Source organism: Nuphar pumila, chromosome 14 (assembly GCF_984573655.1).
Source record: "Nuphar pumila chromosome 14, dmNupPumi1.hap1.1, whole genome shotgun sequence".
NCBI lineage: Eukaryota > Viridiplantae > Streptophyta > Magnoliopsida > Nymphaeales > Nymphaeaceae > Nuphar > Nuphar pumila.
This window is the reverse complement of record NC_143262.1, coordinates 89,833,712-89,858,879: the sequence shown is the minus strand read 5'-3', so window position 1 is coordinate 89,858,879 and position 25,168 is coordinate 89,833,712. Positions and strand designations below refer to the sequence as shown.

General features: G+C 38.9%; 2 protein-coding genes and 1 pseudogene across 3 annotated transcripts; 2 read left to right on the top strand and 1 right to left on the bottom strand.

The window, feature by feature from the left end:
• Positions 1-2,502: 2,502 nt before the first annotated feature.
• LOC149817354 (mannan endo-1,4-beta-mannosidase 5-like) lies at positions 2,503-8,341 on the bottom strand. Its single transcript, XM_089987066.1, has 6 exons — positions 8,292-8,341; positions 5,329-5,590; positions 4,894-5,088; positions 4,150-4,272; positions 3,472-3,674; positions 2,503-2,911 (listed from the first exon to the last, which is right to left on the bottom strand). The coding sequence occupies exons 1-6, from the start codon at positions 8,339-8,341 to the stop codon at positions 2,503-2,505; spliced, it is 1,242 nt and encodes a 413-aa protein (XP_089843192.1).
• Positions 8,340-10,623, top strand: LOC149817353 (pentatricopeptide repeat-containing protein At5g66520 pseudogene; annotated as a pseudogene). Its single transcript, XR_016427601.1, has one exon. The product of XR_016427601.1 is annotated as a pentatricopeptide repeat-containing protein At5g66520 pseudogene (transcript).
• Positions 10,624-19,228: 8,605 nt separating this feature from the next.
• Positions 19,229-24,707, top strand: LOC149817352 (endoglucanase 9-like). The gene is made up of 6 exons (XM_089987065.1): positions 19,229-19,423; positions 21,743-22,246; positions 22,880-23,029; positions 23,143-23,254; positions 23,690-23,853; positions 24,393-24,707. Exons 1-6 carry the CDS (start codon positions 19,229-19,231, stop codon positions 24,705-24,707), a joined length of 1,440 nt encoding a protein of 479 aa, XP_089843191.1.
• The last annotated feature ends 461 nt before the right edge of the window (positions 24,708-25,168 follow it).

Sequence of the window (25,168 nt, the reverse complement as noted above, 5' to 3'; positions counted from 1 at the left end):
CTTTACCTCTTTGCGCCTTTCGATTTGCCGCCACGTTCCGGAAGCTCTCTCTCTCTCTCTCTGCATTATGGAATCCAAGCTAGTTGGATTCGGATTTGGGGTTGAATGAAAAAGGGTAATACCGAATCCAGATCCGATTAGTTAGTTGGATATGTGTGTCTTATATGGAATCATTTGGATTATCCATTAGATTCAAATTCAGTCTGGAATGTGGATTGGGATGCAGCTGCATACCAAATCCATGAGTATGTGGTAGCTGCTTGCCACTTTTCTTTCCTATTGTCAGCCTACCGAGTTTTAAAGCATTTTTTCATGTTTTCTTTAAATCTAACCGTACAAATGTGTTGTACATGTTTGCTTTTATAGGAATTGGCGGAATTGGCTCTTGGATCATCCTATTCCAATCCTCAGGTAGGTTTTTATAAAGTTTAAAAATCAATAGTCTAAAATTTTCATGCTTAAAAAATCAAGTTTTTATATAAAAAAAATATGATTAAAGTGAGTTTTCTATCTAATCAGTCATGCTGAACACATTTGCAGGGTCGGATTTGTAAAAAACAGCTTAAAAATTACCGGTTAGCTCACAGTAGGCCAGAAAAGTGGTAGACGGCTACCACTTTTCCTGGAATCCATATCTGATTATTAATTGAATACTATTGTTTTGTACCAAAACCAAATCCAATTAATCATATTTGAATTTGGTCAGATATCAGACACATACCCAATCCATTCACATCCCAACTGGTTACCTAGCTACCACAGCCACTTAATTTGCCTGGGTTTATGGATCAAACACGCATGAGATCTGATTGAAAAATGTCTTCAATCTGAATTGGGGTTGGATCTTGGCCAAGAATATGTGGTTGGGATCCAAATCTGTGTTTAGCCATCAACGCATAAAAATTACATCTCTACCATGTGTGTTCAGTGCCTAGAGTCTAGAATGATTTGAATTAATATGGATTGATCTCGTTGTATCTGAACTTACATAATAATCCAATCCAGATGCCTTTAAGGAACCCGACCCACTTAGAGGCCCTGCCCGCAATGATCCTCCATATTTGTAGGACCCACCTTTCTTTGGATTACAAAAATTTGGATTTTTAACAACCAAATTGGAATTCTTTTTTAATTTAGTGTTTTATATAAATGGATAATGGAAGATTCTACTAGTGAGCCGTTTGGTTAGGAAAATTACTTTCAAAATCATGACCAAAAGACAAGCATCGCGAGGGTAGTTCATGGAGATATATAGGGATGTAAATGGTTTGGATTCAGGCCAGATATCCGACCGAATCCAATATCCAATCTGATTAATACTTAACACTTGGATCCAAATTTTTTGTAAAGTATTATATCCAAATGGGGAAACAAGCCTGAATGCTTGTAAATGCTACATCTGGTTAGCTATTTAAGCTAGTTGGATTTGGATTCGGGTTTTAGCTTTTCCCATTGGAATCTGAATACATCTGCCTAGATTGGAATCGAATCTGATCCGTTTAATCCTGGTTGGATTCATCAAGATTACATGTATATTGCTTTGTAGTGTTGAATATTATAGACTTTTTTGTGGACTAAACCAGGCCCCAATCTTGGTAATGTTCCCCTCCTCATGTCTTTTTTTTTCTTTTTTGTTAATTATATTTTTTTTCTAGGCCAAGAGAAAATCTCCCATCACCAACTGTACATTGGCTGGCCTTCAATTGGCAAAACCCAAGTCTCCCCGGCCAACTGGAGAGTACACCCAGCTTTAGACTTGTGGCAAAGGATACCCCTTATGGGTTTTGAACTCACCACGTCCCATCAACTTGGTGATGTTCACAAGTCGCCCTTACCAGATCAGCTGAGCCCTTAATAATATTGATAAATATAATGTCATTATTTATCCAAAATTTCTACAATTATGCATGAAAGGTGGGGGAACGGGCTATCCAGTATCAATCAATCAATCAATCATGAGAGAGAGAGAGAGAGAGAGAGAGAGAGAGAGAGAGAGAGAGAGAGAGAGAGAGAGAGAGTACATCACATGTGAGCGAATCTTTTCCAGTTTAGGCAAGAGAAACAATGCAGATGATGCAGCTAGTAAAAAGAGAAGCCAAAAGTATTCATTTCCTTTGATTTCTTCACGATTAAGGACACGGTGACACGCTTATAAAAAAAAAGCATTACCCTGAAAACAAAAAAAGAGACAAAGTGCTCCTCCAAATGCACCTTCTCAGGTAACCTACACTCTAAAAAGTACTAAATTACAAAAAAAAAGGACATACAAACCCTAATGTACTCCATTATCATTTCTAATATGACCCCAAAACCCTAGACCTTCAAGAAATATATTCTTACTATTAATATGAAGAAAAAGGGTAATAAAAATACCCCAAAAAAAGAAAGCTAGCTAGGCTTAAGACCCTAAGCAAGACATTTTGTGCTTAAAAAACTTGAGGCTTCTACACCAAATCTTGGAGCCTCAACTTGATGTGTTCTATACTCCAACCTGAAAAACTCTTAAGGCAGTGCATTCTGTACCCTCTGCTTTTCAGACTGAATTCTTCTCATGGTGCGTTCAAGGGACAGCATCATGTGTGACTGTCTGGAGATGACCCCCACAGTGCTGGGGTTCTCTGGAAGCACTATCTCATAGCCATCATAATATGACTCCATTCCTTGTGCCATGATCTGCCAAACAAGCCCACCAGCAATACTTCCTCCCCTTCTAGCAAAAGTATAGATATTTCTGTAAATGGTGTTCAAAAACAGATCTCTGATCCCAGTGTTGTAGCCATTGTCTTTCTTCGACTTGCCGAATTCGGCGAAAACCAGTGGCTTCTTCAGTATCCGCTTTGAATCGAGCCAGTGGCTTGACATCCAGCTCTGCAAGAATGCCAATTGTGCAGCATCACTTTGGCCATAAAGCCTGTGGATTATCATCCAATGTAATTAGTAAGCGTAAAACTTAGCAATAAATGATAATTTTCCTTCTTTTTTTTGAAAGGCAAGCTGGGGTTAGGCAGACCCCTACCATTTATACAATGATATCATTGGGATTCGAACTTGCAACGTCTCAACACAAGCTGACGTGCACTAGCTGCTCCTACCAGACAAGCGGCCGAGTGGCCAAGCAGCAATGCTTCCACGCACTCGACGAGAGTTCGAAGTCCGGTATGTAACTAACACTTATGTATCCTAATCTCAGTTGCAAGTAATTTTCTTTATTCGAGGCCATAGAATAGAAAGAGAGAAAAAATAATGAATGATGTGAAATCAAATCGGTTTTAGGGAAGTATTAATTAAACACTAAGCATAGGCTTCTATGTCACATGGACATGGGCACATCATCTTTGTGAAATTCTTAGCGAAAAGTAGTATACAAGAGGACACGACACGAGCCTAAACTGAGGTGTCTCTGTGACATAGACAGGCTTATAGTGAGTTGGCCTACTATGTATAAAGTAGTAAGGTTGGTGGCTTACGCACCAAATATCCGGATAAGCATGTATTGTGGCGAAATCGATATCCCGGACGAGATTATTGCTAATAAAATCAGTTCCGACTTGATAACCAGGGTTATTCACCTTCTTCTCTGGCATTGAATCCCCATAAAAGCCCTCCATCCCTATCTCAAGCAAGTGTTTCCTGTCCATAGACTTCACATAAACAGACATCTCTTCAACCCAGCCCTGGTTTAGTTTCAAAACAAAGTGGGGTTAGAGGAAAGTTCTCTGTGTGATTTGGCATCACATGATAAATGACCAACTTCATGACACTCCAACATTTCATGTTTGGGCATCACGAAAAGCATGACCAAGTTCACATTCTGCAATAATTGTACTGTTCAATAAGCTAGAGTTGTTGAAATTTCACATGGCAACCGAGAGTTGTAGCCTGATACATTGTGATTTTGTAAAATGTAGGACACGAGGACACATACTTTTTTAGCAGTCAATATATCAAAAGCATATTTTCAATAGTTTATACATAAAATTATATTTTATAATTAATAAAATATACAGTAAAAGATCAACATATATAAATGGTGGTGGATATGTGTCATGTGACCTAGAGGCGTGTCGTGTCATATCCACTTGACACAGTACACCGACTAGCATTTCCCTGTGACAGAGATTTGGTGATCAGAGGATTGATGGTGCTAACCTGCACTGTCCTTCCGGAGTAGTCTGATTGGCAACGTGGTTCATTCATGAGCTCCCATGCCATGATTGTTGGTTCATCTCTGTATGGGATGTTAGTGATGGTGTTAACCCTTGTTACCAATTTCTGCATTCCAATTCAATAATGCCCATTAGGAATTTTTCTATAACATGCACACATACATACATGAATGCATCATGATACCCTGGTTTTCTGCATATATATATATATATATATATATATATATATATATATATATATATATATATATATATATATATATATATATATATATATATATATATATATATAGTCACTAGAATATGGGAAGTAATGTGTTAACCGTGATTTTCAAGGATTTTTTGTTCTTTTTTCTTGAACCTAACAGGATGTGACCTACATGTTCAGTTTTATAAGAACCCGCTCTTAAATCATCTGATTTTGATGCATAAACTAGATTTTTTTTAAACTTTAAAATCAATAGCTCATAATCTTCATAAATATTCAAGCATTCAAAAATCACATTTTTTCATGAAAAATACACGATCCAATGGTTGACTCCTAGCAAATTCACCGTGCCAAGCACATCCACATTGTTGGATTTGCAAAAAAAAGTGTTGAAAATGCCCATATTTGTAGTTCTCAGATTTCAGTTTTCATATATATATATATATATATATATATATATATATATATATATATATATATATATATATATATATATATATATATAGCAAGTATCATTACCATGGCATGGTTTTTGTAGTAGCCCTTCACCACAGGATTTGTATAGAAATCATCATCCCCATTGATCCGAGCACCTGCATTTCTAGCCCATTGTACATACTGCGGCTTTCCTCCAAAATCTTGGAAATTATTGACCAGGCTCAAAATCAAACGGATCCCGTACTTCTTCGCCTCCGATATCACGAAATCTAGACCCTTGATTTCATCAATAAAATCGATGTCAGAAAGAACAGTGTAGAAAATTAATACTCTTTCATTTTCATAAGATATATTGGCTCATGGCATATATGTAGCCAAGTTCATGAACTATAATATCACTATTGCTAGTAGAAATGTATGATCTCCATGTATCACTTTCTCCATTGTTAGTGTTAATGGAGTTCGTGAACTTGGTCACATTTTACATAGGAAGAGATTGCAAGGTAGATGATAAACCTGAAAAACGCGTTCATCGTAGACGCCGGGTGAGATCTGCAGAGCTAGGTGGCCTCCGTCACTAAAAGCCCAAGTCCTAGCCACAGTGAGGCCAGCAGCAGCAGCCTCTTGGAGCACACTTGAGACCTTCTCCCTCTCACTTGGCTCAGCAGCAACATGCATCATCCAGTAGGCATTGAACCCATTAAACAGGAATGGGGAGCCATTGAGGAAGAACCTGCTCCTATGTGCCCTAACGAACCCTCTAACGTGGTGCACTTTCCTACCATGCGATCCCACCACCAAGAGACTTAAAAGTATGACCAAAATGTGTAGAACAACCCTAAAGCTAGCCATTTGTAGGGTATATAGAGTATCCCTATAACGACTATAGAAACAAGCTGTGGCTGGTGGAGCAGGGACAGGGAGTGATTTATAGGGATGGGGGGCTGCCAAAAATAGCCTAAGATTGCAGGTTTAGTGGAGTACCTTTCGGTGTAAAAATGGAGCTTTGCTAGAATTAGGGTTAGGGTTTAAGATGGTGATGAAAATGAGGAAGGAGTCATATGGAGAGTGATGCAAATACATGGGATGGGTGAGCTCCCATGAACTGAAATGGCGGGGTAGTTAAGGGGTGCCCCTAAATTTGGTGGACTGTGATGACGTGGACGTGGGTAACGGCTAGTTTTGCTGACATGGGTCCCAACGGTTGAGACCATGGGCCCTCTCTTTGGGTCGTTAAAGCCTTAAAGGGCCCTTCTTTCTCAATTCTTGCCTTTTTTATTTTAATATTTAAATTACCAAAAAAAAACCTTGATCATGCTAATAATGGCCAATATATATGGATGAGAACATTTATTGTTTTAATTACAAAGATTTAGTAGGGAGCAAGAGACAAATTGTGTTGATTAAAGAACAAATAAGGCCATTAATTAGATATTTAATTTTCTCAACATCTAGAAAACCAATTCTTGATTGTGTTGTGCTAAAAAAAAAAATTCGTTTCCGGATCGATCAAAAAAACTTAATGAACAAATCACAACATTGTTTACACTATTTCTTACTAAATCGCTTTTGAAGCGTTTAATTCAAAGCTAAACAAAACTATCTTTCTCGTATACCTTTTTTTTATGATGAGGAACCGTCGCTAAAGCAAAAAAAAAAAAAACAGGTGGAGCTGGTGTTAGTAATTCGAGCCATTTTCTATCTAATTTCTTCAATTAACTACCTGTAATCCATTGTTAGTTGGTAACCCAAGTTTAATTGCCAAGGACCACACACAGATTTAGCTACAACCATAATTAAGGTCTATTTTGGTCTTTGACTGAGAATTGAGTCGTTTAAGCCATCTCACATTTTCAAATGATATGAATCAATAAAGCCAAGCACAAAACAAACGATTTGGAGTGAGAAGTGCAGAAGAATCCAAATCTAACGGCAGGAATACCCGGAAAAGATGGGCCTGATTTTGAGATCGACGGATGATTGGGCATCTAAAAAATCTTTGGGACCCACAGTTAACTGTCTCTGACATCTCCTGATTCGGCGAGTTTGCATGGGCAGGTTGAGATCTTTGGACCGTTTCCTTTGCCATGTGCCCACAGACAAATGACCAAAGAGTGGTGGGGATCCAGTGATATGTCAAAACACAAATTTTTGTCTTTTTTTTTATATTAAAGGCATACACACCCGTTATTATTTAAGTTACCATTAGGGTTTGAACCTGCAACCTTCCATCATAAGGAGACTGTACACTGACAGCTCCTACCAACCACGTTGATTATTTTTTTTTTTTGACAGAGAAAGCTGAGCAGACCCCATACTAGGGATGGCAATAGACCGGGGCGGGGACGGTGGACAAGGTCTCCACCCCTGCCCCGTCTCAAAATCCGAACCTCCATCCCGGCAGGGATAGATTTTAACCTTCACCCCCACCTACATCTCTATTTCATGTCTTCCATTCCTGATCCAAACGGGGTGAGGCGGGGCCCCATTTTCCCTCGGTCTAGTATCATCCCTTAGAAGTATTGAGAATGGGGCGGGGTGGGGCAAGGCAGGGATTGAGACGGAGATGGGGCAGAGCGGGGGAAAGCATAAGTCCATCCCCGTGCAAGGATGGATTTTAACCTTCATCCCCGTTTCATGCCCTTCATCTCCGGTCCAAACTGGGTGAGGCAGGGCGGGGCGGGGCCGCTTTCCCCCGGGTCTACTGCCATCCCTAAACCATACTATTGGGCTTGCTTTCTCTTTGTGTAATGATGAGAACAACACATTTTTTGGTCCGTTTGTTTGGTAAGTGCAATTGTGCAAGTGATGTAAACCTAAACCCAAAAACGAATTTACAGAAAATTCTACCAAAAATTCTGATTATATAGGAAGAACATGAAATAACGGAAAATTGCAAGAAACCTATTGAAAAACAGAAAATAATTGACATAAATAAAATTAAACTGGAAATAACAAATTTGGGTTTCAACTCAACTCTACCTAAACTCCAACATCTCCCTATTACTTGGGAATCAAATTCAGTCCGATAAAATCCAATTCATTGACATCCCTATTCCCTATTCCCTATTACCCTATAGTATTTCCCTTAGATAAATGTTCGATATATTTGTGTGTAAGGGTGTCAATGGGTCGGGTTTATCCGCCCGGACCAGACCATATAGGGTTCGGGTATGATGATAAACAATAAGATCTGATTAAGACCTGGGTTCAGACTCAAAGGTCTGATTAATATATGGATCCGGATATAGTTTGTAAAATTTTATACCTGGCCCAAGTTCCGATTAAGACCAGCAATTTTTCAATGTAAAAATGATAAAAAAATATTATTTTACTGGGTATGATTCATGTAGTTTCACCTGAGTCCGAACCAAACCCAAAAATCGGGTCTAAGTCTGGTTCCACTTGGGCCCGACCCAAACCCGACCCGTTGACACCCCTATTTGTGTGGAATAGCTATCGGATCACTCCCATCTGACCCATGGACCTCCTCAGAGACATCCTGGACCCTCCCACCACCACAGCCCATGGTCCATCCCCAAATGCCCACCGCTACCCATCACCACACACACTCTCTCTCTCCTACCCGCCTCCGCCACCCTCCTCCTCCGGCAACGTCTCCCGCACTGGCAACCCACCCCTCCCTCTCCCTCCTCCACCGATGCTCGCCGCTGTCCCACATCAAGCAAGCCCATGCTCAGCTCGTCACCTCCGGCCTCGCCGGCGTCACCGCCGCCGCCGGCCCGCTCGTCGCCGCCTGCTCGCTCTCCCCCTCCTCCTCTCCGGACTACGCCCTGGCCGTCTTCCACCGAATCCGCAACCCCGACACCTTCGCCTGGAACACGCTCATCCGGGGCTTCGCCGAACGTCGGGACCCTCTCCGAGGGGTCGCCCTCTACGCCCAATTCGTCTCCCGCGGCGTCTCCGCGAACAACTACACCTTTCCCTTCGTCCTCAAGGCCTGCGCGCGCTCCCCTGCCTTGCCAGAAGGCGAGCAGATCCACGGGCACGTCGCAAAGCTCGGGTTTGTCGCCGACGTCTTCGTCGCGAACGCGTTGATCCATTTCTACGGTTGCTGTGGGAGATTCCGATCTGCTCAGCAAGTGTTTGACGAAATGCCTCAACGAGATGTGGTTTCTTGGAACGCTTTGCTTGGGGTTTATGTTTGTGACGGCCAGATCGATGTTTCGCGCCAAGTATTTGATGGAATTCCTGAGAGAGATAGTGTTTCTTGGAGTACGTTGGCATCTGGGTACGTTCGGAGCGGCCGCTTGGAAGAAGGGTTGGCGGTGTTCAAATCGATGAGAGAGAATGGTTTTCCAGCAAATGAGGCGATGGTCGTTACGGTGTTGTCTGCTTCGGCGCAATTGGGTTTGTTGGAGCAGGGGCAGGGCATTCATGATTATATCAGATCCTCTGAGATCCCAATGAGCAACACAATGGCCACGGCTTTGATCGATATGTACGTGAGATGCGGCAGCATAGAATGTGCACGCCAAGTGTTTGTTTCGACGTATCAAAGAGACGTCTCAGCATGGAATGCCATGATTTGTGGCCTAGCAATCCATGGGCATGGCCGAGTTGCACTGGACCTTTTCAAGCAATTCCTAGACCAAGGATTTCGGCCTAAGAACGTAACTTTTGTGGGTGTGCTGAGCGCATGCAGCCACTCGGGTTTGGTTGAAGAGGGGAGGCACTACTTTCAGTCCATGGTGAAGGACTACGGGGTTGAGCCCGAGATGGAGCATTATGGATGCATGGTAGACCTGTTGGGCCGTGCTGGATTGGTGCTTGAAGCAGAAGCCCTGATCAAGGAAATGCCGGGTGCACCTGATCCAGTGATCTGGGGAATGCTTCTTAATGCATGCAAGATACATGGATACACCGACTTGGGTGAACTGGTCGGAAAGATGCTTCTGAACTTGGAGCCTGACCATGATGGGCACTATGTGCTTTTGGCTGGCATCTATGCTAGAGAAAGGAGATGGAGCGATGTACTGCAAGTCAGAGAGTTGATGAAAAGCAGAATTACAAAGAAAGTTCCTGGGTGGAGTTTGATAGAAGCTGAAGGGAAAGTACATAGGTTTGTTATGGGAGACAGAGACCACCCTCAGACTGCTGAAATTTACAAAATGTTGAATGAGATACAAAGAAGGTTGAAACATGCTGGTTACACGCCGGACACATCACCTGTTCTACATGACATAGAGGAAGAAGAGAAGGAGCATGTCATAGCAGAGCACAGTGAGAGGTTGGCTGTAGCATTTGGGCTGTTTGTGATAGATGCGGCATGTCCAATTCACATTGTAAAAAATCTGCGTTTTTGTTGGGATTGCCATGAGGTTATCAAGCTGATCTCAAAGGTGTTTGACAGGGAGTTGATTGTTAGGGATGGCAGCAGGTTTCACCATTTTAAATTGGGAAGATGTTCGTGTCTTGACTATTGGTGATTATCTGAGACTCACTAATGTCTTCACATTGTCATAGATCAACCCTTCTGCTCTCCTTGTTTGAAATGAGCAGTGGTACATGTACCCATAATAGAATTCAGCAAGTCAAGTTACTTCACATCGTGCCACCAGTTGTAAAAAACAGTAGCTGATTTGGATCCCAAGGAGAGGGTGAAGAGATTTTGGAGAGAAACATGTGAAAACCTTGGGGTGGCAGCAAATAACTGTCAAGACTTATTTTTCAAATTCACAGCTGGGTCAAGGAATCTTTTCGTTCATTTTTGTCTTAGTGACACTTCCCGGATTAGTATGGCCTATATTATATGCAGAAAGAAAATTCATCATAAGCCATTTGGATGGTGGAATTGTAGGCTGATTACAGAGAATGGAAATCTTGTTTGGATCCACAGGTCCTATTAAAATGTAAACTGTAATATATATATATATATATATATATATATATATATATATATATATATATATATATATATATATTATTTAATATTATTATATTTTCTTTTATTATTTTCTTTTTCTATTTTTCTTTATTTTCTTTTTTAGCATCTAGTTTAATAGAAACTAGATATTTGATCCAGTCAAGTTCCTGTTGAAACTTGACTGTGCAAATAGCTGTTGGACTGTAGTCCAACCGCTATAATAGTCCAACAACTATAATAATAAATGTTGTTGGACTGTAGTCCAACAGCTATATTAAGAGACGTTGGAATCCAACGTCTCTTTTGGAGAGCTCAAAATGAGCTCTCCTCTCTCCCACTTTTTTGTATATATAGGGGTGAACCCCTTCAATGTATATGACCATGCTTCTTAAGCATTTTGTTCATGAATAAAGTATTATTTATTTTTCAAGTGTTCTTCCTTTTATACCCTTTCAAGGGTCATGCTTGTAGTGTCTCCAATAGACACTTGTTTGTGAGTTATTTGTGCATTTGTTGAAGACCACCATTTCATTACATGGTATCAGAGCTACGAAATCCTTAGATCTTGAAGTGCTTCCGCTTCGATTTCCGTGCCACATTTACAAAAGGTGTTTCATCACCTTGTTCTTGGCTCAAGAAGATTTGTTTGAAGAAAGGCAAACTTGTGCTACAAAAAATTTTGGTTTTGTATCCTCTCTTATTCCTTTGTCTACTCTTTCTTTTCTTTTTATTTTTCTCTCTCTCTCCTCCTATTTATTTCTCTCTTACCCTTGTAAAAGATGGATGACAATGATAAGATCACCATCATTCCTATGAAGCTAAATGATACTAACTATGTAATGTGGGCTTCAATTATGAAGCACCACATTTGGGGAAAAGGTTTATGGGGTATAGTGGATGGTTCCGATTTGGAACCTAAACTATCTCTTACCAAGAAAGCGGGTGATAAAGAGGTTCCTCTAACGGAAGAAGAGAAGAGTAAGGCATTAGCCACTTATGAAAAGAAATGGAAAGAATGGAGGATAGGGCATGCAAAAATTATGTCATGGCTCATCAATAGCATAGACATTAAAAAATGCTCTAGTCTAACTAAGTTTGAGCATGCCGATAAGGCTTGAGAATACCTCAAAAACATGTATTCCCTTAAAGATATTGCACATGTATGCAATTTACAAGATAAAGTTCGGACAATGACTCGAAAAGATAAAACTATTCGAGAATATTATAATGAGTTGTCCGAACTTTGGGAAGAGTTGGCGCTTCTTGAGCCCAAATGGCATTGTGCCGAAGACATCGAGCTTCGCCAAAAGCAACTCGATATGGAACATTTCTATCAATTTGTGAATGGTCTAAGGCCGGAGTTTGAATCCACCAAATCGGCCCTTTTACATCGTCGAAAAATTCCTTCTATTGTTGATACTATAGAAGAGCTCACTATGGAGGAAAATAGACTTAGAAAAAGTACTCCAAAAGTTGATGATGACTCTGTTTTAGCTGTATCTAGACCGGGAAATCATACTCGTACTTACAAGCCGCCTCATTTTGGAAGGCAAAACGACGACTTTGATAAAAGAAAAGTTATTTGTCATCATTGTCATGAACCGGGGCACTATAGGCCTCAATGTCCAAAGTTAAAAAGAAGAGAAGAAAAAAGAGTTGCATCTGTTGAATCTGAGTCAAAAGATCAAGATGCACCTGTGTCTATGGCTCAACTGATGGAAATCCTTCAACCTCTTCTCAAAGGGGTATCCTCCTCAACCGAAGCCTCAACTGGAGCGGCAGTTGCATCTTTCTCCGGTCCAGGTAACTTTCCTTGGCTTTTAGATTCTGGTGCTTCTTTTCATATGACTCCAAATGTTAATAGTCTATCCGAATGTCTTAAAAATAACTCAAGTGTGTCAAAGGTTTTTACAGCCGATGGCACATCTCTCGAAGTAAAAGGAATAGGATGTTTTGAAAATCTTCAAAAATTCAAAAGATTTTTTATCCCAAAAGTTAGATATATCCCTAAACTTAATTTGAATCTCTTATCTGTCTCGCAAATATCTGATTATGGATGTAATATCTCTTTCTCTTCTCATGGTTGTTGGGTACAGGATCACCAGTCAGGGAAGCTGATTGGGGAAGGCCATAGAGAAGGAGGACTTTATTACATGGACTTTTTGGAATTACCCAAGAATGCATTTTGTTATAATATTTAGAAATTAGAATTGGATTTATGGCACAAAAGGCTTGGCCATCCTCATATGTCTAAAATTCAATATTTTCCAAGTTTGGAAAAATTTTGTAATTCTGAAAATTTTTGTTGTAAAGACTGCATTCTTGGCAAAATGAAAAGGTTACCATTTCTTAGTAGAACTTTTGTTTCCTCACGACCACTTGAGTTAATACATTCGGATGTTTGGGGCCCCGCACCAGTTATTTCCAAAGGTGGTTATACATATTATGTCATTTTTGTTGATGACTTTTCTAGACATACTTGGATTTATTTTCTTAAACATAAATCTGATGTCTTTGCTAACTTCCAAAAATTTCATAAAATGGTTAAAAATAAGTTTCAAAATGATATTTCTGTTTTTCGCACTGATTCAGGGGGAGAATTTATGTCCAACGAATTCAAAGACTATCTCAATTTACATGGTATTACACATCAAAGATCATGTTCACACACTCCACAACAGAATGGCCTAGCCGAACGCAAACATCGGCACATTATGGAAACTACTAGGACATTGCTAATTGCAAATCAAGTTCCAAAAAGTTTTTGGGCTGAAGCGGTCCTAACTGCCACCTACCTCATTAATAGGATGCCATCTTCTTCATTAAAGAATACAAATCCAATAGAAAAGCTTGTTAATTTAACTCCAGATTATTCTAGATTAAGAGTCTTTGGATGCAAATGTTTTGTTTTCACCAACAGAAATGACAAACTCTCTCCTCGTGCAATCCCATGTGCCTTTTTAGGATATGCTGATAATAAAAAAGGTTACAGGTGTTTCGATTTTCAAAATGACAAATTATATGTGTCAAGAAATGTATCTTTTTTGGAAAAAGAAAGCTTCTTTGAATTTGAAAAATCCAAGGATGTCACTGAATACTCGTTTTTAATTGATCCAACTTCAAAATCCAATGAATGTGATGTTGAATGTGACCTTGACAATGATCAAAGTCCTATTGTTGTTGAAAATGATGATAATGAAGAGCAAATCCATAGGGATGTTAGTCTACAATATTCAAGACGTAGAGAGCAAAATCTTCCATGTGCATTACAAAAATACTCTGAAGTCTCACCTAGAAGAACGTCTAGAATCTCTAAACCTCCAGAAAAATTTGTGTCTTATGAATCTTTTTCACCCACGTATAGGGCCGCCATTACATTAATACAATCATATGTTGAACCATCATCCTATTCTCAAGCAAAAAATCATATAGAATGGATAGAAGCCATGAAAATAGAATTGGATGCACTAGAAAAGGCCAATACTTGGACGATGCAAGATATTCCTCCGGGTAAGAAACCTATAGGTTGTAGGTGGGTATACAAAGTCAAAACCAAAAGTGATGGGACCCTGGAAAGATATAAGGTCCGTTTAGTAGCAAAAGGATATGCTCAAGAGTATGACATCGATTATGAAGAAACATTTGCTCCTGTGGCCCGTATGACCACTATTAAAACTTTAATAGCCTTGGCCTCCATTAGAACATGGCCTATCTTTCAATTAGATGTCAAAAATGCTTTCTTGAATGAGAATCTCGTTGAAGAAGTATACATGGAAGCCCCACCTGGTATTAGTATCCCTAAGGGTAAAGCTCTTCGTCTAGAAAAAGCTCTTTATGGTCTTAAACAGGCTCCAAAAGCCTGGTATGACCGATTTAGTCATGTTATGCTTGATATTGGTTTTCAACCTTGTTTAACTGACACTGCTTTGTTTGTTAAGAAATCTGATGCAGGCATCATTATTCTTCTTCTCTATGTGGACGATATGATCATCACCGGAGGCGACAAACAGGGATTTGCAAATATCAAATCTCTTCTTAAAACTCACTTTGAAATGACTGACTTAGGTTTATTAAGATATTTTTTAGGCATTGAAGTTGCTTATTCCCCTCGGGGGTATTTGATATCTCAATCTAAATTTGCTCTTGATATCGTTTCCAGGTCTGGAATTACAGATGATAAGAAAGTAAACACTCCAGAAGTGGTCAATGTTAAAATGAAAATTGATGATGGAGAACTTCTTGATAATCCTACTCCTTATAGACAGCTTGTTGGAGCTCTTTCTTATCTTTCCATTACTAGGCTAGATATAACTCATGCGGTTCATACATTCAGTCAGTTTCATCATGCTCCCACCTCCGTGCACATGGGAGCGATTTTGCGTATTATTAGATACTTAAAATCCTCTCTTTCACGAGGACTCTTCTTGTCTGCTTCATCTTCATTAAATTTAATTGCATATACTGATGCTGACTGGGGAGGTGATCCCAATAATAGACACTCAACTACTGGTTTTTGTGTGTTCCTAGGTGAAACCTTAATTTCGTGGAGGTGCAAGAAGCAGCAGAAAGTCTCTCTTTCCTCCACCGAAGTTGAATACAGAGCCATGGCAACCACCACTATGGAGGTTGTTTGGCTCAGACGATTGCTGGCGGATATGGGAGCTAAAGCAACGCAAGCTTCAAAGATGTGTTGTGACAACAAAAGTGCGATCTACATTGCAAGCAACCGGACATTCCATGAGCGCACTAAACACATTGAGATGGACTGTCACTATGTCAGAGAGGAATACTTACATGGAACCATTGATCTGCCATATGTTATATCAGAATATCAATTAGCAGACTTCTTCACCAAGCCTCTCGCTGCTCCCAGATTTCACTTCCTCTTAGACAAACTTTCGCTCATTGTACCGTAAGTTTGAGGGGGAGTGTTAAAATGTAAACTGTAATATATATATATATATTATTTAATATTATTATATTTTCTTTTATTATTTTCTTTTTCTATTTTTCTTTATTTTCTTTTTTAGCATCTAGTTTAATAGAAACTAGATATTTGATCCAGTCAAGTTCCTGTTGGAACTTGACTGTGCAAATAGCTGTTGGACTGTAGTCCAACAACTATAATAGTCCAACAGCTATAATAATAAATGCTGTTGGACTGTAGTCCAACAACTATATTAAGAGACGTTGGAATCCAACGTCTTTTTTGGAGAGCTCAAAATGAGCTCTCCTCTCTCCCACTTTTTTGTATATATAGGGGTGAACCCCTTCAATGTATATGACCATGCTTCTTAAGCATTTTGTTCATGAATAAAGTATTATTTATTTTTCAAGTGTTCTTCCTTTTATACCCTTTCAAGGGTCATGCTTGTAGTGTCTCCAATAGACACTTGTTTGTGAGTTATTTGTGCATTTGTTGAAGACCACCATTTCATTACACTACATTGCACATAAAATGTTGGAAACTATATTCCTGACAAAGTGGTTTCTACATGGATATCTTGACTTTCTTCTCTATGGATTTGAACCCAGAATCCCTCAGTTAAGGCGCCTCTGTGGTTGCTCAACTTGGAGTCCAATCCAATGATTGAGTTTAAAATAATCAATGGATGGGGTTGAATTTTTCATATTGCTTGTATATTTGGAAAAGTTGATATCATAGTGCAATACCACTCAAGTTTGAGATACCTGTGTTGATTAGACTTCAAGTGTAAAACTAAAATCAGTATCAATCCTTTTCATGCATATGTAAGATTGAAGGTTACATTGTCACCCTTTGTTTGTTTAGTAATCCAAATAGCATTGTCAGTAAATATTAGTTATCGGTATGATTATGATAGCCCTAAACTGATTCTTGTAACAAGAAATGCTTCAACGCATGCGTTCTATCTGTTTGGAATTAGCTGAAATTATACCATGGTTGCAATCCTTGTGCATTAAGAAGTTAGTCTGTTATTTGGGCATTAGTGAAAAAATGTAAAGGATATATGTCGTTGATTTATGTAACCTTATTACTAGCAACTGTTCTAATACCATCATTAGCATCTGCAGCAGCGGGCTTTATGCTAAATATTCTAACAATTAAAGAATGGTTCTGTTCAGATATTTGGCATGATGTTCGGTTAAGTTGGCTAATTAAATATTAGCTTTTTTAGTATAACCCAGCAAATTGTAGTCCATTTGTATATATATATATATATATATATATATATATATATATATATATATATATATATAGAGAGAGAGAGAGAGAGAGAGAGAGAGAGAGAGAGAGAGAGAGAGAGAGAGAGAGAGAGAGCACAAGTGGTAAAGTTCATCAAGTCCAAGGGTTCCATACATGCATCTTTCTTTCTTGAGCACATGGTTTCCCAGATTTAATACAACCTTTAAATAATATAACGTGAAAAACAAGAAGTGATTATATCCTTAATCAATAATTTTTCTAAGCATGTTTTGGTACTTGTCAACAATGGCACAGACATGCCCCCAGTCTTATTGACGACTTAACCAATCTTCGAGTCCTAGTTGCAGTTAATGTGCCCATGAGCTAGTAAAGTTCTATCCATAGTTACAAATATTGCCAATATTTTGAAAACATCATGATTTTATCGTGAAGCTTTCAAATGCCCTAAAATAATGCAATATTTTCAAAATGTAAATTACTTTGAAAATGTCGTGATGTTTCCACAATATTTATGCAATAGAAACCGTTTTTGGAATTTTATATTATTCATGTTGTTATTTATTTTCATATACATTTTATATTTTTATATATACTGATAATTTTTGGGGGATTTTCCTGAGAAAGCTTGTTTTTTCAAACTCTCGCCAGGCTTGGATTTTTGCCTCACCCAGTTGACTTGATCCCACCTGGGCTTGCCAAGTCCCAATTAAGATTGTGGTCTTCAAATTTTGATTGGCTATGGAACTTGTGGATAAGTTGGCTGAAAAAACCCAAGACTTGTTTGAGACTAATGAAAGATAATGTCACAAATCCTTAGAGAGCACTTATTGGAAGCCCTTGATTTTCAATGATTATTTTTTGGTCAACTTGAAAGGCCATTACTCGTTAAGATCAAGAAAGTACAAAAGTTTATCCCTTTCTTAAGTATCAATTTTTTGGGGATTAGTGACAAGAATAACCTAAAATCTTACTAAAATCAAGAAAAAGTTTTTTTTATCTCGTATCCATGATTATTAAAAAAAAAAAGACATCATTGCCCCTAATTGCTTTTTAGTAAATGCATAATAAATGGGTCAAGCATGGGAATATCTTGTAAAATAGTACTACTGTTTTTTTTTAGGATGATCCAACGAAAATACTCCTCATCAGGTATATTGCCTCTGGTTGGTAAAATTCTTGGTGTTCCTCCCTCCCTTACTAGGGAGTAGGCCCAGCTTTGACCTTGTAGCAAGGGACACCGCCCGTGGGTTTCAAACTTGTGACATTCCGTCAACTTATTGACATTCACAAGTTGCCCCTACCAGATGAGTGGAGCCCTTATCCACTGGTACAAACTCATTTGTGATCGGTTCATATAGCTGGCAAGCTGAGTCATGAGTTGAACCCGAACACAAGGTGTTCAGCTCAGCTCAGTCGTAGCTTGGCTTGGGAGAGCTCACATAAATAAAAAATCTTTATTTTTAAGTATAATATATAAAAAGAAGAATGCATAAAATATATATATATATATATATATATACAAATAGAAGGATGTATCAAAAGTATATAATAGTTATAAAATATATAGAAAAAGTGGTAGCTGCGCAATCCTTAGGTGCACAACTACCAGCAGAATATCTCCCTCAACTTCAATTTTCACAAAAGACCTTTACTGACACACTAAAAGTGTGTGCTAGTAAAGGTCCAGGACCTTCATAAAAGCGTCAGTAAAGGTCTGGGGTGCACCACTAAAGGTCCCGAACTTTTATTGGCACACACTTTTAGTGCATCAATAAAAGTATTTTTGCGGAAATTAATTGTGAGCGTCCATCACGCCGTGCACGCGATGGACGTTGCACTCCTAGTGATTGCGCAACTACGCATCACTCAAAAAATATATATTTTAAGTATAATATATAAAAAAATTATATATTCCATGTATAAATAATATGAAATATTTTTACATGAGGTAGCTCATGTTCGGCTTATCTCATTCAAGAACAAGCTCGATTAGAATTTGACTAAATGCTAACACGAACTGAGTCACGAGCTCAATAGATTGGTACTGATTTTGCTAGACAAATAATGTCATTCTTTTAATTGTGTTATGAACCAAAACAAAAAGGTCCTCTCTGACTCTTAACAAAACTTGAAGGGCATTTTTGTGTTTTTCTTTCCTACCCCCTTCTTCACAAACTTTTACTACATTGGTGTTTGGGCCCAACTAGGCATAACCGAAGATCCAAAGACCTATTGGACATGTTTTTACATTATGTATAATTACCATTTTGCCCTTATCACATTCCTTATAAATGGTAGAGCCCAAGGTGTTCTTGTGCAATTACAGTCTCCAACTTCCTTCCATGGCGACAAGGCACCTTCTTTATCTTCTCCTCATCTCCTTTTCTGCCTGTGTCAGCCATGGCCGTCCTAACTACCAGGATGCACTTTCCAAATCCATCTTGTTCTTCCAGGGTCAGCGATCCGGGAAGCTCCCACCGGACCAAAAGATCACTTGGCAGTCGAACTCGGGCCTTAAAGATGGTGCTGCAGCTAACGTTCGTCCAGCATTACTTGTTACCAGATTAGTTAGCTTGTTCTTTCACTGCACACACAGAAAGTTTGCACATTGATATTTTTGTCATTTTGATTAAGTTAGAGGGGCATTTTGGTCATCTTGAAAAACTGGCTTCACCTGAAACAGTTTGGTAGTTATCAATCTAACTAGGGTATTAAAGCAAAAGGTGATGGCAACTTGGTCATCTAAACACAGGCATTCTGATTTTGATCTATTTCAGTTATCTAATTTCTGATGTGCAGCCTTATTTTATTTCAAATATTATTGTCATATTTTATAGGGGATTGTAGTTAGAACTCGTAGCTGAGGTTGTTTTGACCAAATCTCACTTCATAGATGTATTCAGCATGGTCAAAATAGTAGGAATCAACCCTTGGATCAAAGTTAAACTTTAAAAAAAAAATATGTTTGAAAATTTGGTGGATTGTAAGCTGTTTATTTTCAACCCTAGTAAAATCTGATATATACATCAGAAAAATATGATCCAAAAGTCAGTTTATATTAAACTTAATATGTAGATATAAGTTTAATATAAATTACACCATTATTATGTCCAAAAAAAAATTTACATTTTTTTACTAGGGAGTTCCTTACCCATGAGGGTAGCAAACATTATCTCATTTTTATAGTAACTTATCCTGTATCAATATCAATTACACCATTATTATCTACAGAAAAATATTTATTTTATAGCTCAAAGATTTTTATATCAAATGAAGGGTATACACTCATGGTGAAGGGTTTCAAGGAAAGGGCTCCCCATGTCTGGCAGAATCTGTTAGTGCACGTCACCTTGTGTTGTGACGTTGCAAGTTCGAATCCCCATGGTATATGGTCTGCCGAACCCCAGCTTTCTCTGTCGAAGAACGATCCAGCTAGGAAATTCATCAACTTGTTCACCATCGTATGACCTATATATGTAAGTGGTCAGGATCTGTTTTCAATACAAAAGCATGTGTTTATAAGCATGCACTTAGCAGAACCCTTGTTCATGAACTTCTTGCCTTTGTAATGCATCACTTTGGTCATGCTTCAAATGCTGGGAGTTCATAACTTATTTGTTTTTAATTACACAGAGAAACTGTACCTGAAACTTGGAAACCTGATCATACTGGTCTTAGCTTGTTGTACCTTCTGACTTTGTCCCAACGGCGTAAAACTCGGTGAGCTCTGAGAGAGGATCAGGTGCAATGTGATTGAACACTTTTAGTGGAGACAGGATCAGGTCCAAGGAGTTCCTGGATGCCGTTCATCATGGAGATGAATGGCACCCAAAACCCATTCAAAATGTCGGTTTTGACCTAGATAGGTCCCACAAAATTTTCTGATGTTGTTCCTTTTGTAGATGAAGGGCATCAATGACAAAAAATGAAGGGCTGAGAACCATCCAAAACAAGATGCTTTTGTCAGGTGTTCATTTTCATGATGAATGACATCCAAGGTGCCATGGACGGTTTTTCTGTCCAAAGCCCCTATGACCTCAACCTCTTTTCTTTTTAGTGTGCTGCTGCACCTGATCACCCTCCATCTTTAAGATACAGCCTGCCAGCGTGGGGCCCAAGCAATGATGGCAGCTGGCAGCAGCATACTAAAAGTGTGCAATTACATTGCACCTGATCCTCTCTCGTGAGCACTCCCTTCGACCAAGAGCCATATGTTTCGGGGCAACCACACATGATCTTGAATTCAGGAGGGAAGAGACCTCCCTATCCACAAGCCCAGTACCATGTGGGCGAACCGGTGGGGATGAGAGTATAAATATGGTGAGATTTCATATGAACACATTTTAGAAACTCATGCAACTTTTTTTTTTTTTTATATGAGACATGTATAAATATACCTAGGCAATTTTTCCAAGTACCCTTTAGAAAAAAAAACATTAGCAGTAATTTAATCATCTCATGGTGCAAGGCAGCAAGAGTTCTTTCAACACTTCCTTGTGAGGCTAATACATTCTTACTACTGCAGATTCAACCATAGCATCTCATATAACCTTTTGGTTATTTTCGAGTCATGTAGGGAATTATACACCAACTTATGTTTCTAACAACTTTATAAAAACTGTTGGGGGCAATTTAATCACAATTATCTCAAGGTACAGTTCTTTAAACACTTCATGGGGCTAAGGTCAATTTTATCAGTCTGCAGATTTAATCATGACACTTAATAACATGTCACTTATGTGTTTTTCAGGCACTCGTTACATAAAATGTCTTGCCAGATGCTGCTAATCTTGCTCCTAATTAGTCTCTCATTACTTGTAAATGACAAAAAGTTATCCTTTTATTTTATGCTACAGGTTGATTTGATTGGTGGATATTATGATGCTGGGGACAATGTGAAATTTGGCTTCCCAATGGCCTTCACAACCACCATGCTATCATGGAGCATCCTTGAGTATGGAGGAAAGATGGGAGCAAATCTTGAGAGTGCTAGATCAGCTGTGAGATGGGCAACAGACTACCTAATGAAGGCAGCAACTAGAACGCCAGGAAAACTCTATGTTGGTGTCGGTGATCCAAACGCAGACCATAAATGTTGGGAGAGGCCAGAGGACATGGACACACCCAGAAATGTGTACTGGGTCTCCCCACAGAACCCAGGTTCTGATGTAGCAGCAGAAACAGCAGCAGCATTGGCAGCTGCATCATTGGTTTTCAGGCAGCGAGACACACGTTACTCGGCAGCCTTGCTTTCGACGGCGAAAAAGTTGATGGACTTCGCCGATAAGTACCGAGGGGCATACAGCGACTCGCTGGGCTCGGTGGTCTGCCCATTTTATTGCTCGTATTCTGGATATACGGTATCGAATACAAGGAACTATGACACTAATTGCATTGTCTTTGCATAGTAATGGCATGTTGGTGTATAGAGTTAATGATCTTGGTCATGCTAATTATGATGCCAAGAATTGCCTTACACTATAAGTACATCTAATTCGGTATCTATTATTAACCAAACTCTGGAGTTCATAAACTTTTTGTGCATCTTTGATACATTTAGACTAAGTTTTTAGTGCATTTGGTAGTGTGAAAGTGATGCAGCATGTTATAGGTCCCGGCACTCTGCAAGAATTTGTTGCTATTATTAACACAAAACAATCAAAGATTCTCACAAGTATCACAAACAAATGGAAAAAGTGAACAAATTAAATTCTACAAATTGGTGCCAAATTTGCTGATCAATTGGTATTAGTATTTTCAGTGGTTTGTCAAGATGCCTTTAGTCAACAATGAAGTACCATAATCAAGTCAGAATTCATCAGGGTCAGAATAGCCTAACCAAATTTTCCAACAATTGTGATGATGTTGATTTTGATGACGATCATGTGTGCCTATTTAGTTTCCCAAGTGTTTGATTTCTTTCTTATGTGGAAATCATAGCCTTGTTCTGTTAACGTGGACTGATCTTTTTCTTTTTCCTTTTTGTGTTGAAGGATGAATTGCTCTGGGGTGCTTCATGGCTTCTCAGAGCAACAAATAATAAATCTTATTTTGCATATTTGAACTCCTTGGGAGCTAATGACTACACAGATATCTTCAGTTGGGACAACAAGTTCGCCGGTGTGCGCGTTCTTCTATCGAAGGTATGCTTCTGCTTAATGCAGGGTTGTTTCTTTCATATGTTGAATTATGTATACCAATATGAGTGCCATTTTTCAATTGCAAAAATGTGGTCACCTGTACTGTGGTTGTGCAGTTTTTTCTAGTGAACAATGACCAGTCCTACAAACCATTCAGTTTGATGGCAGAGAACTTCATGTGCAGCATTCTTCCCAACTCTCCTTCATCAACTACCCACTACACGCCAGGTCTCTCTCTCTCTCTCTCTCTCTCTCTCTCTCTCTCTCTCTCTCTCTCTCTCTCTTCAAGATGAGTTTTCTACGATTGGAGAAGCATTATTTTTACCTTGAAACATACACATGGCTCTTTATGCAGTGAACAGGAGGATCGCTCCTGAACCCTGCAAGAATCGGCACCCTAGTGCAGCTACGAAGCTAATTTATCTAAGATAATTTAAGAAAAAAATAACAAGACAATAGGAAAAACTGGAAATTAATCTCAATTCTGAACTATGATCCCAATATGACTCAATAACTAATAATCAACTAAATAATTATACAAAAAAGTTCATAATCAAAATGGATCCAAATGAACTCTATAGACCTGGTGGTGTCTTGCTCCCACTCCTGCATCAAATTCTCATTTTCTCTAAGTTTTCATTGGCATATATGGCTGTTTTGCAGGTGGACTAATATACAAGTTGAGCGGGAGTAATCTTCAATATGTTACATCCATTTCCTTCCTGCTGTCAACATATTCTAAGTATATGACAGTCTCTAAGCACACATTCACTTGTGGAAATGTAAATGTTACCGCAAATGACCTCAAAAGGCTAGCCAAGAGACAGGTAAAAATGTTCTCTTCTTCATGTCTCCTTTTGTCCTTTTTCATAAAGTGATGCTACTTCATGGTAAGAACTAAGAAATACTATATCCATTATCCAAGTTTATAGAATTTAAGAATCACCTCTATTATGAATATTTTAATATATTTTGGTTCTTGACATTTTTCTATAAGCATGAAAAGCATTAAAGATATATTACATTTTTTTTATAGTCCAAGAGAACCCCCCCCCCCCCCCCCCACACACACACACACAACAACAATTACCGATCGCACTGTTTGGTAAATCCCTTGAGGTCCCCTTGCTCACTGGAGAGTATACCCAGCTTCGACCTTGCAGAAAGGGATGCCACCCACGGGTTTTGAACTTTGAAGGTCCCATCAACTTGGTGACATTCACATGCAAGTTGCCCTTACCATAGGAGGGGAGACCTTGTAGGCTAAAGATGTACAACATAGGCATTTTTTATTTACAAGAACGTTTGTACCTGATGAATCTCTTTGTATGATGATGTAGCAACTAAGTGATGTGAAATTATTCAGGTGGACTACATATTAGGTGACAACCCGCAAGGGATTTCCTACATGGTAGGCTATGGAGGAAAGTTTCCACAGAGGATACACCACAGGGGCTCATCCTTACCCTCCCTAGCAACTCACCCCCAACACATTGGATGTCAAGAAGGTTTTAGTTCATTGTATAGCAGTAATCCCAATCCCAACATCTTAACTGGAGCAGTTGTTGGTGGGCCAGACCCTAATGACTGTTTCTCTGATAATCGCGCCGACTATAGCGAATCAGAGCCAGCCACGTATATCAATGCCGCATTAGTGGGGCCTCTAGCATACTTTATGTAACAATGAAGACCAAACTTTGCAAGTTTGTATAGTATGAATATATTATTAATAAAATAAAAAGGCATATATAAATGAAAATATTAGACCATAAAAAAAGAAAGGATGATATAATCCATGCTATACTTTCTAAACTAAACTCTCAATGTACATTTGGGAAAAAATGAGAAGAATTGCAGCATTTAGGAGGTGAGATGTAAACAAAAACAAACAAATTAGGGCATGCATTTGTGCCAGTAAAACACCCATTTTAATCTAGTGTCATTTTATTGGAATTTTACATGCATCAGCTGTTTCACAGTGTAAGACCAAGTTCTGGACCCTCATGTGTTTTCTCTGAGGAGCCCACCCAGGATACATGCTATGTCTCAAAGACACGAGCACACGAGGATGCGTGATGGTTCGACATGCAAGTTCGATTTTTTTTTGGAAAATAGGGTATGAGGATGCAGATTTTTTTTAAA

Coding starts and splice junctions, on each gene's coding strand:
- LOC149817354 (XM_089987066.1), bottom strand. CDS start 8,341: ATGGGCTGTGGTGGTGGGAGGGTCCAGGATGTCTCTGAGGAGGTCCAT. Junction 5,591..8,291: donor GTCTCTGAGGAGGTCCATGG/GTCAGATGGGAG, acceptor ATCGCATGGTAG/GAAAGTGCACCACGTTAGAG. Junction 5,089..5,328: donor ACGATGAACGCGTTTTTCAG/GTTTATCATCTA, acceptor GATGAAATCAAG/GGTCTAGATTTCGTGATATC.
- LOC149817352 (XM_089987065.1), top strand. CDS start 19,229: ATGGCGACAAGGCACCTTCTTTATCTTCTCCTCATCTCCTTTTCTGCC. Junction 22,247..22,879: donor GCTCGTATTCTGGATATACG/GTATCGAATACA, acceptor TTTGTGTTGAAG/GATGAATTGCTCTGGGGTGC. Junction 23,030..23,142: donor TGCGCGTTCTTCTATCGAAG/GTATGCTTCTGC, acceptor GTGGTTGTGCAG/TTTTTTCTAGTGAACAATGA.